General features: G+C 39.3%; 1 protein-coding gene and 1 long non-coding RNA gene across 3 annotated transcripts in view; both read right to left on the bottom strand.

The window, feature by feature from the left end:
- The window catches only part of LOC110052583 (uncharacterized), a 24,564-nt gene extending 19,849 nt beyond the window's left edge, over positions 1 to 4,715 (bottom strand). Inside the window, exons 1-5 of one of the 2 annotated variants that reach the window (XM_089285387.1) lie at positions 4,594 to 4,715; positions 3,497 to 3,549; positions 3,002 to 3,076; positions 2,478 to 2,537; positions 1 to 2,249 (exon numbers count right to left, since the gene is read on the bottom strand). The exon at positions 1 to 2,249 is cut by the window's left edge and continues 1,483 nt beyond it. In XM_089285387.1, coding sequence (XP_089141513.1) covers positions 1,393 to 2,249; positions 2,478 to 2,537; positions 3,002 to 3,076; positions 3,497 to 3,542 — 1,038 coding nt within the window. In that variant the 5' untranslated portion in view covers positions 3,543 to 3,549; positions 4,594 to 4,715 and the 3' untranslated portion in view covers positions 1 to 1,392. The remainder of the gene's footprint in view (positions 2,250 to 2,477; positions 2,538 to 3,001; positions 3,077 to 3,496; positions 3,550 to 4,593) is intronic. The other variant, XM_089285400.1, reaches the window with a different exon arrangement.
- The window catches only part of LOC149117744 (uncharacterized), a 116,419-nt gene that overhangs the window by 74,284 nt on the left and 29,804 nt on the right, over positions 1 to 12,331 (bottom strand). The gene's annotated exons all lie outside the window — the stretch shown is intronic.

Genomic DNA, 12,331 nt, shown 5'->3' on the forward strand with positions numbered 1-12,331 from the left:
CTTTCTTTCTATTTTCGGCGAAGTTGTGTTGTGTTATGTTGTGTTGTGTTGTGTAAAAAGGTAAACTTACGACTCGTATAAAATGCAAAAAAGTCTCTAAATTAACTTGAATATTTCTGAGCAAAAATTCCTCTTGGGGTTGGAAGGGTTATGTAATCGGTGAGAGAGGGAGTTATGCATGTGCGCGTGTCACACAAATCACAGTGCGGGTTGTATCAAAGAACGAATCAAATTTCCTGTTAGAAAATCAGATGGCATCTACATTAATCTGGAGACGTGTCAGATTACTGTAGTTTGTACAGTCAAACATTTTATGGCTTACTATTTAACTATCGTACCATGACCGATGTAACATCGCAACCATAAAAACTTGTCAAATTAACCAAATCATTACTGTACCATGAATGCTTCTATCTCCGACACTTCACACAAAAAAATAACTCCTGCACGCCTTGCGTGCCTATGTTTATATATACAAATTGTGTTGATTGTTCATCGGTCAACACCCTTTAGATTCTATCTCACTTGGGTGTTTTGTTTCCTTTGTGGGAATTTTGCATGTGAAACTCTTACCTGTAACATTTTATTGGCCGACAAAGTCTAAAACTGTTTCAAAAAATAAGATCAAAACTAATTAATAAAAACATTGACATTGTTTCGCGAAAAGTCGACAACTTCTTGTTTATATTCTTCAAAATCAGTGGTTCCTTTACAAAAAAAAGATATCGCCAGCCTCTGTTCTCAATTAATGTTTTGATTACATAATTAACTCCGCCCAAGTGAACAAAGTTAAAAATAGCTATTGAGCCCATGTAACCCGGTTTGAGCACTCACAATTTAATATAACACTAGTCGTGAAAACTGACCAAAGCAGCCAAATAATTCCAATATCAACTACAACAAAGTGACGTCTTCCTTAACTTTGTACCTATGGTTATATTTTAACGTCCAACAGCAATCTCTTCATCACGCCATGATTAGCCCAATAAACGTTTTCGCTGGAGGCTAATGTTAAGGTAACTGATCTAATATCCCAACTTTCCGACTACCAAGAGAGTTCATATGCTATGTGACTGACTGACTGACTGTCAAGGGTAAATTCTTGGAAAAAAGCCTCTTAAATCAAAATGTACATTTAATTTCAATAACAAAACAGAATAATAGAAAGATTACAAATAAGACAAACAGGAACTAACAATGCATAAGAACTAATGTAGGCTGGGATTTTAAGAATTCTAAAACCAGTTGTGTAATTTATTTAGATTAAAGCTAATGAAAATCTGGTAAAGTACTGGTCCACTGTGAATGCTACAAGTCATGATCATTAATCATATAAATTCCTATTTGACTTTTTTTTTTTCAAACAGGAGTATACCCCAACTTTCCTGAGTATCAAGATTTCCGCATACCATGTTCAGACATGTGAAAGAGAATCCCGCATACATTATGACAGTATTCTCCACACATCCAGCAGGTGAAATTTTCTCTGTCTTCAGTGGAACGTTTCCTGCATCTGTGTTTTTTTAAAGTCTTATTATACTTGAAGCATTTACCACATTGCTCGCATTTGAAGCATTTGTCACCACTGTGAGTCCTCATATGTTGTTTGAACATTGATGATTGGTTAAAACATTTGTCACACTGAGTGCATTTGTAGGGTTTCTCACCACTGTGAATCCTTAGGTGTCTTTTCAAATCTGATGAGCAGTTAAAGTATTTCTTACACTGAGTACATTTGTAGGGTTTCTCACCACTGTGAATCCTTAGGTGTCTTTTCAAATCCGATGAGCAGTTATAGCGTTTTGTACACTGAGTGCATTTGTAGGGTTTCTCACCACTGTGAATCCTTAGGTGTGTTTTCAAATTTGATGAGGAGTTAAAGCATTTCTTACACTGAGTGCATTTGTAGGGTTTCTCACCACTGTGAATCCTTAGGTGTGTTTTCAAATTCGATGAGCAGTTAAAGCATTTCTTACACTGAGTGCATTTGTAGGGTTTCTCACCACTGTGAATCCTTAGGTGTCTTTTCAAATTCGATGAGGAGTTAAAGCATTTCGTACACTGAGTGCATTTGTAGGGTTTCTCACCACTGTGAATCCTTAGGTGTCTTTTCAAATGCGATGAGTAGTTAAAACATTTCTTACACTGAGTGCATTTGTACAGTTTGTTGCCACTGTCAACTTTCAGATCTCTTTTCAAACTTGTTGTACATCTGTTGGATCTACTATTGATGCGGCTTGGTAGATTTTCTGAAATACAAAAAAAAAAGATATTGAAAAGTGTTCTGGAGTTTTTGTCACTGACAAAATGAGCTATAAGCATCAAAAGAAATCAGAGAGCAACTAGCTAAACAGGAACACATGAGTTAGACAGTCACAGCAACACTTATGCATTAGGATCAATTTTGACTATGCAAGTCAAAAAACAGGGGCAGTAGGTTTTATGTTAAAAAATTTACATCAATCAATCAAAGTCACCTTTTTTCTTCTGGTTGCCAACTTTAGCTTGATTATTTCCCTTGTCCTTCTTCCTAACAGCTGCAGTCAGTTGAGATGGAAACAAAAAATTACAATTACCAAACATGATAACTTGTACTGGAAAGCATTAGGACATTTCTTAATGTTAATGACTGTAATGTTAGGCCCCCAGCTGCTGTATTGAGTTTGAACAGTGCAAAAATTTTCTTCACAAAAATTAAAATATGTCACAATATTGAGAGACAAAGACAAATCAGCCTTAGGTGGTTTTACTGTACATGTAGGTCTTCTTGATCTGCCCTGGTCAAATTGGAATTTGGAAAGGTTGGTTTTTCTGGAGAGAGGAGAAAAAGAGTTCCCAGAGAAATTAAAGCCTTCTGAGCAAAACAAGAACCAACAACAAACTCAACCCACATTTGGCACCTGGTCAGAATCAAACCCAGGCCACACTGCTGTGAGGCAAGCGCTCACACCACTACACCATCCCTGCTCCCCTGTAAACAGGCGTAATCAATTATAGTCACCTTTCCTTGTTTTAGCTTGCTTGGATATTTTTGTTCCAGTCTTTCTCATCTTTGCTGCAGTTTCTTCAGGAGCACCTGCATTTAATCACACACAATCTCATGGAGGATGCATACATTACTATCATTGTCATTAAGTGTCAGGGTATTTAGCTAGGTGACTACATAATTGGGGACACTGTTATAAAATTGGCGCAATTGAGCTTGAATATGCACAAAAATGCTTAGAAATATGAGTGAAAAACTCAGAACAAAATTTCCCTCATTTAAACTTGGCTATTCTCTGCTAAGAATTTCCCGTCTTGATGTTGCTTTCGTGGGAATTCTTCAAGTGGAAGCAGGACCAGTAGAAGGTCAAAAGGAGAAAAAGGAAAGGCAAAAAAATATATATATATACAAAAAAAAAATTAAAAGCCTAAAGACGCTGGTCACTTTCTCCTCATATTGCAAATGCCTTTTTGGTGAGTGTACGTATCAGAGAGAACAGGCTTGTCTTACCTCCCTTTCTTTTGCAGAAATTTGATCCTTTGTTTTTACCAGCCATATCATGTCTACAAAAAGAAAGCATCAAAATTGTGATTTAATTTTTATTCGTTCACCAGATGACTAAAATTTAATATTTTTTTTTAATGATTCAAATAAAGACAACTTACATGCACATTCAGCCCTCTTTTATGGCCTTCTTTCAAGATGCCCTTTGATTACAAATCAAAATCAAACACTGAACTTTGGGTGAGTATGATTTCCAAACCAATCGATTTGGCAACCAAACTCAAAATCAAGCACAATCCAATGGATTATGTTCAACTGTGTAACCGAACTTCAGTGAATAAATTCACTTAAACAAAGATCATGTTATGGGCAGAAACAGAAAATGATGCATTATGTGGTCTCAAAAACACACAAAAAAACATGTGTTCTACCAAATTAAGGGTCTTCCAGGTCTTTGGGGCAACAAGTGAAGATGATCACTTTATCTCCAGGGAAAGAGATATATTTTTGGGAATTAATTTGAGGAAACAAGGGTATCTGTGCTACTAAAGAGAACTTTGACAACAAAGTCTAGGGGAAAATGGAATTTATTATGGGGAACAAGGAAGAAAAAATGAAATTTTCAAGGGATCAAGGGAACATAGTACCCCCTTTGGAAGTAGCTCGAGCCTCGAAAGACTTGTTACTGATTTTCAACCACAGTTTTACAAAACGCAAGAGTGCGGAAATCAAATTAACGTTTGATTAACTTCGATTGCCCAAATATTTTTGTGTGAGTTGGATTTCAATGGATTTCGATCGAACTCAATCCATGGATTGAAATTCAGTTCGATTGGGTTCGACTGGCTATGCCGGGCTTCATTCACTGGCGTGCTGTTCATAATTATACATGAATACCTAGAAAGATTTTAATAACTGACCATGAAATGACTAATTTAACTACCCGAAATCATCAAAGCACTGAAGTCAATTCTCGAACGTGCATCTTAATTTGAAGAGCTTTGCTAGATCAGCTGAATCAGTCAATCGTGAATCAAAGTGGCTCTGACCCTGTTTGATCTAAACAGAGATAAGAACATTCATAACAAAGCTACTATACTTACTAGTTTGGAATAAAAATAATCCTGAGAAATCAACAACTCCTTCGATCTGCTATTCTCCAGAAAGTCTATCTTTTTCCAGTTCCCGCCGAAATGCATCACGTGACTTGGATCCGTGGTTCATGTTCAGTGGCGGCAAGCCGCTGGCCGCATGCTCATTGGCGGTGTCACAGTGATTTCACTGGGAATAACCAAATCACTGAAAGCTTAAAACTGGGGCAAGTGAAATCGTCCACAAGTCTGCTCAAAACCTAATCATCTTCTCACGAAGCTTTGTCTCAAGAAATTAAAGCGTTATAGCTTGATATAAACACAATACGTAGCTGAAAAGAAACGATAACAAATAAACATATTGGAAAGGGATACGCCGATATTACTAGGGATTTAGGTGTCCCTTGCAATTTAGCATTTCTAGTCCTTTTCTCCCTTGAATGACTTTTGTCTTTGTAGGTTTTCTTTTCATTTTCGTCTTCTGTCGATTTCGTGGCTACCCTGAATTAAAGATACGATAACAAACAAACTTATTGGAAAGGGATACCCATATCACTAGGGATTTGGGTATCCCTTAGAATTTAGTATTTCTAGTCCTTTTCTCCCTTGAATGACTTTAGTCAGTTTGCAAGTTTGCTTTTCCTTTTCGTCTTCGGTCGATTCGGGTACCCTGAATTAAAGAAAAGATAACTAATGAATCTCTCTGAAGGGAATACCCGTATCTCTAGGGATTTGGGTAACCCTTATATTTTGACAATTTCAGTCCTTTCCTTATAACAATGGCTTTCGTCTTTGTAAGTTTGCTTTACCTTTTAATCTTCGGTCGATTTGGCTACCCTGGCATGAATTAAAGAAACGAGGACAAACAAACTCTCTGGAGAAGAGATGTCCGAAGATTATTAAATCTTTATTTATTTATATTTATTTTGGCTTTTTTTTTTCGGGGGGGGGGGTGGGGGCGGGATTTGTTTCCGAAACAAAACAAAATATCCTTTAAAGGCATGGAGAATTGTGCGCCGGCAAAATCTACCTTTGACGCACCATGATCCGAGAGATCTTGGATCGATCTGTTTAGTAAAGAAACGCAAAATCAGTTTTCGGATTCTTTCGGATTTAAGAATGCAATCTTCGATTTTCTTAAAGAAACGCACCCTAACACAAAGTTCATTTCAGACAGGCAACATACACAGAAGTCAGTAACAGTGTGCATGTTGCGTAACGGCGGTTATCTCAGTGTGTTCGCTCGCATATTGATTAAATTCAATCGCCGAACTATCCGAGGTTTAGAATGCGCCTTTCTCGTTTAAAATAACGTCCATATCAAGGGTTATCCATAGACAGCAAGCGCATGTTCATACAAGGAACTTTAGCTCGTGAATCGGTTTTGTATGTCTTTATATTGCGGACTCGGATCAGGCAGTCTGTTATAAATTGCGACTCTTTTCAGCGACGTTATATGTTATATCAAGATTAAGAAAGCTTTCAGTAATTAAGACAAAGCTTCCTGATAAGATAAATGGATTTTGAGTAGAATTATGGATTATTTCACTTGCCCCAGTCTGTGGCATTTAACGCTTTCAGTGCTTTGGGTATCCCTATTGAGGGTACCCAGGCCACTGAACACGGGATACCCAAATCACTGTGGCAGAGGCAGTGGCGGCCATGTTTTCTGTTTCAAGAAGGTTGTTTTCTTGTAATGTTCACTCTTCTGTACGGAAAGTTTCCACAACACTGAGACCAAAAGGTAGGTAAATAAAGTTTGAATAGTATTCCTTCCGTTTTCTCTAAAAGTGCTGCGTTAATATAAACAGTTCATGTCAATGTGCAATTCTCCTAAAACTGTAAAAGAAGGAATGCCGGAAACCCAGAAACCCGGAAATCTGAAAACCAAGGCCCGGAATCCTAAAACAAGGAATGCCTGTATTTTTAGATGACAAATGCAGCTGAAAATGCTGGGGGAGCTGTACAGCCCCTGAGATGATCTCGACCCCGAAATAAATAAATAAATAAATATACATTTATATAGCGCCATTTTCCACTAATTGTTCATGGCGCTATACAATACTTTAAAATTAAAATCCTAAGTTTAAAATCCTAAAATTAAAATCCTAATTCTTTAAAAACCTAAAATCCTAAATCCTAAAAGTTAAAATCCTAAAAATTAAATACGCTATATAATACAATTAGGCTACAAATAAAAAGTAAAAACTACAAATCAAATGCACGCTTAAAAAGATAAGTCCTAAGATTAGCCTTAAAAACTGCCTCTGATGATGAAAGTCTGATCTGGAGGGGTAGTTTGTTCCAGAGTCTTGGTGCAGCCACGGAAAAAGCCCTTTCACCATACGTTTTAAGATTTGCTCTAGGCTCATCAAGCAACCTGTTGTTTGAAGATCTTAGTGTGCGACCAGAAATGTTAAATCGCAGTAGGTCTCTAATGTAATCAGGGGCCAGTCCATTCAGAGCTTTGTAAGTTAATAACAATATTTTGAAAATAATCCTAAAAGGAACTGGCAACCAATGTAAGCTCCTTAGTGTTGGTGTGAAATGATCCTAATTCCTCTTTGTGTCAGCCCTGAAATGATCCCCGACGAATTTATTGAATGGCAATTAAACATGGGACTATGGATCGCTCAAAGATTATAACAATTAAAATGATGGTAATAAAATAAAACCTTTACTGCGTTATTAGCCAATTATTTCCCAGCTTTACCGCACACTCTTACAAAGTGGGTCGCATTCGTTGATAGGGCCTATAAGATTAAGGGGGAGTAAGGTTCTAAAGAAACTATGGTGCTGCGTCGGTGGAGAGTATGACAAAATAATTTGGTTTTATCAACTGGGTTTATAATGTGAATTGGCCACCGGGCCAATTCACATTATCAACCCAGTTGATAAAACCAAATTACCTATGAGATTAAGGCGGCGAGCACAGTTTTCGCGCGCGCTCTTGCTATGTACTGGTTCGTCCTCGGACAGCATTTTTATACGGACCTCCCAGTCGGCTTTTAAAATATATATGCATTACAGCCGAGGAGTCAGAGAAGAGCACTTCTTTCTCTTTGTCTCCATCATTCTAAGCTTCTCGACCCGGTTTGCGGCTGGCGAAGAATACAACTGAAATGCCTGGCCGTTGTGTTCTTTGTCCTCCGTGCTATTTGGGTTCACCGAGCAAACGCTGGAAACATAACCACACACATAAAACACAAAAACGGATCGAGGCCCAATCTCGTCCCCACTGGTATCGTATTCCAAACCAATCAGATTTGCCAGATTTGACAGGAAGTCTGTGCATAGCGGACTTCCGGTGTTGGACCATTCTCGGTGCTGACCAATAGGACTAGGGCCTCTGGGGACGAGAATGCTGTAAACCACTCCAATCGTCAATGGCCTTTTGAATTAAAAAGCCAGAAAAACTAATACCTCCACAACCTTTACTTGAAATTTTCACTTTATTTTATACTACTTCTGGCGGTTTACACTGAGTACAAGATGCTACGCATATAATTTTACCTTATTATTTAAAACTACATGAATCTAACTACACTGTGGTTTCTGCTTAAATGCGTTACCGAGGAAGACATAATACGCTTAGGTTAAAGTGGGTGTAGATTATTACCTTACGCATTGATAAATACAGCTCTTGAAAGGGCGACGGCGCCCTACAACATTCTCGCTGCATGTTTTCACGGAGCTTAGCAACCACAACGATGTCAACCTGAAATGTCAGCCGCCCTCTAGAAAGTTAGCGGTCCGCCGAGCATTCACTTCCGCGACTCGATCCAAGAACGCAAAATGGCGCTATGGACGAGAAGGGGTTTGGGCGTCTCTGGTCCTGTATTGCGTTGGCGAGTTCGAGAGAACAGCAGACTGCAGGCATTCTAGCACTCTCAGGCGGACAAGAGGTGATCTCCCTCGGGATTTAGACTTAGTGCGATGGACATTTCAGCCAGTACGTTGACTGATAAGGTATAGTTCATAAGTGAATAGAGATGGGGAATTTTAAGCTCAGTAACAAAATGTGAAAAGTGAACTGATTAACATCACAGGAGCGTGGGACAAAGAAAAAAATCTGAGTTCCCGACAGGAATCCAGCCCATGACCTCCTGAACACCGGGCGGGCGCTCTGTCCCCTGATCTACGAGAACTCATGGGAAGCAAGTTTATTTAACTGAGTCCATATGTGACATGCGTCCTGCATACTACTAGGGTCACCACTGTCGAACTCATCGTGAGTGTGATAAGTGAATAAAGATGGTGAATTTTCAGCTCGGTAATGAAATGTGAAAAGTGATCTGATCAACATGACACGGGCGTGGGACTAAGAAAAAATCTGAGTACTGGATAGGAATCGAGCCCATGACCCATGACCATGACATTTTACACCACAACTAAAACGTCTGAGATGAATTTTATCATATGTACATTTAACATCACAACTATAACGTCTGATATGTATTTCATCACGTCTTACGCAAATATTTTCAATACTGACACAAAGACGTGTGCTTCGCATACACGAAGTTTTCTATACAAATAAAATAACGGTTGATTCGCCATATTTACTGGCACGATTACTGTTGCTTGAAGCAATACTTTTCCGCCAAGTCTTTTCGTTTCACCAGCTTGTGCTTTAAAGCATCAGATAAAGACTTATATGTTGCGGCAGAACCGCGCTGTTGTTTCTAATATAACAGCATCCGAAACACCCTTTCATGGTGTGAATCAAAATTTCTACATAGGGCTTGAAGAAATAGCTCCTCGATTTTTAATCGACGACCAAGTTGGGTCCGCTTGTCGCCGATACTCGTACCCAGTCGTACTAATTCGTCATTGTTAGGCACACCTTCTTTGAGCAAAACTGAAAAAGAGTTTGCCAGTACAAACAAATTACAGTTTAGAAAAGTCAACTTGAGCTCCAATAAGAAAAAACAGTACCTCGTCGGCGGTCAACTTTAAAAAGACATGCGAACCCTTAACCTGGGCCCATGATATGGTCACATGATACTGGTGAGCGGATACCTTGTTTTGACAGCTGACAATTATAGCATGGATGTCCAATATCAAAGATGTACCTATGGTAATGGTGCTACCCTCTTAATTTTCAAGGTATGGGGTTTGGCGTACGGACGTACATACGGACAGTCACGTGATAACCAAATTTTTTTAGATCGATGGGTTACCAAATTTTCTAAGGTATGGGGCTCTACCTTAAGGTGCTACCTTGGTCTCTGTGTACCTGTGCTCTTCCAAGACTCTGAGAGAGCTTTAATCTGCATGTTTAAATGTTTAAGGTGTCATGGGAGTTCTTGGTTATCTTGAGACAGTAACTGCCATTGAGTTCGAATTTGGCCCACAGCAGTGGGTTTAACTTTAAAACTGTACAACATTAAGAAGTCATAAATACCAATCACCCTCAGTCCTTTTCTCCAGTTTTGTTGCCTTGGCTGGTGGTTTCTTTTCTTCTTCTATTTCGTGAGAAACTTCTGGGGTCAGTACAACACATGAACAGACATCACCATTACTAGACGCGCTAACTTTTGAAATATATAGCTTCAGTAGAACAGTGGGAATGTTTTAGAATTTTCATGATCAAAGTGTTTTCTCCTGTTACCATCACTGGTGTATTGTATCTAACTACTGTTCAGTTCAGTTTTGCACAATATGCCAAGTATTATTAGCCTCTAAGAGGTTTGTATCTGTAGCAATAAATCACAGTCACCTTTCCCCTGTTTGTTCATTGTAGCTTTAGTGTTTCCCTTCTTCCGGGGTGTAGCTGGAACAATAGAACTACAGTTACCAGGCATTACATCTAATTGAGAGCATCATTAGCACAGTGGACTTCTACTTTGGGTAGAGGAGCACAGAAACTCATCAGAGTGGAATGCCCAGATACAGTTATTTTCGACCATACCAAACATTTTTATTGAGCTTTTTACCACACTTCCTTTCAACCAATTGCTATTTTCCTTAAACCAGTTGTTGGAAATAGACTGAAGTTTTGATATTTGATATTTTTATAGAAACAACAACCAAAAAAATTAAAATCGATAAAAGATTAATTTTGCTTGAACCAGATGTGATATAACAAACCTAACACCAAATGATAAGTTTAACATCCATGTAATCAAGATCTTGGTTGCAGAAACTGAGATCCCAGTAACAAGGCCAGCCAAGCTTCTCATATGAACACATTGACATTTTTACGAAGAAAAGAGTGGCAAGGCGAGATCTCGGAAACCGAGCCAGCCCGGTTGACGAGACATATATAAAGGGGCCCTAAACTGCACTGGCCAACTGTTACTTAGTAACGTTGATTTTAACAAATGAAAGAAAGCTAATTTAGGGCATACAACTGTAGAAAGTACTGTTAGCATCTCTGGTACTGCTGAGATTTCTGAGTACACTTTGGTGGAAGTTGGAAGTTAATTGCATCTTCATGCAATACAATACTGACTCTCTGTCCTTAATCCTGAAGTCCAGACCCGACATAGCCGAGGAAATCGAGCCCTGTGTGCTGTCCAAATCTCCGTTGATCGCATTTAACGGCGCATTATTTCATGTTACTGCGGGACAGGAACATGCTAAGAATGTATCGATAAAAGCTACAACTGCGCTGAAACAAACGATTCGATATCAGCTTGTTGATGAAACACAAGGAAGCTGCGAGCACAAGAGCGGTTCGACAAGCAGCTGAAAGGTTAAGCAGATTTCTAAATCGATTTTCGATAAAGCATTCGATAAAAGGTTTAGAATTACTAGTTCAACTGCTTACCTGGACACAAATAAGCGATCAAGTGACACGTTTCAAGCAGAAACCGAGAAACGGCAAAGAATGATATGATACAAGCCGTTGAGTAGCCAGCAGAACAGGCGTAATTTTTTTGTGTATTTTAGGCAAACAGAGGCGAAAGCGAGGCAGCCGCGATGCGCGAGTCGCGCGCGAGGGGAAGAGCGCGCGCCCTTCCCCTCGCGCTCGCCTCGCTTTCGCCTCTGTTCGCCTAAAATACGCAAAAAAATTACGCTTGTTCTGCAGGCTACCCGTGGAAAGAACGCACAACACTGTAAATGGTTTTGAAGGTATACAATGACTGTGCATGGTCTTCCGTTTTGGCGGGCCGAGCAGGAATCCTGTGGTGAGGCCCGTGCGGTGATCCCTCAGGATCAAGTACCACGAAGTGTGATACCCGGCCTTTTTCCGTCCTGGTGATACACGAGCGCGGAGCGCGACCGCGAGCGCTTTGCGCTCGTATATCGCGTTTCGCTCTCTGCCCCTCTAATCCGCCTGTTCTACAAGCTAGGATAAAGTTGACGAATGATCCAAGATCATTCTGACCATGGTACATAAAAGGAGCCGAGTAATCCATGACCAGAGTGGATTCGTCTTTCCTTTGATATACCATGATCCGAGCGATTGGATCACTGATCCTGATCCAGATCAACCCAGAGACGCGCCCTAAATGTAAACCTAAAATGTTCGTTTTATCTACAGTAACATTTTAACGTGTAACAGGAATCTCTTGAACTAGTTTGTCTTTGAACGTATCCTGTCATTTTTCAATGCTGTCGTATAAAACTAGTGATTCCTACTATACTCAAGGGACTGAAATAATTCAGCCATTATTTCGGTAACTTTTTTCATATTAACAACTCATTATTTACTCCATTTTCAGTAGCAGTTGATATATTTACTAATACATAATAGTTTAGAACCCTTATTCTTAACAACAAAACTGCTTGCCAATACACT

The sequence above is a fragment of the Orbicella faveolata genome, unplaced genomic scaffold (assembly GCF_042242905.1).
Source record: "Orbicella faveolata isolate gen_17 unplaced genomic scaffold, um_ofav_v1 contig_1, whole genome shotgun sequence".
In the NCBI taxonomy this organism is placed as follows: Eukaryota; Metazoa; Cnidaria; class Anthozoa; order Scleractinia; family Merulinidae; genus Orbicella; species Orbicella faveolata.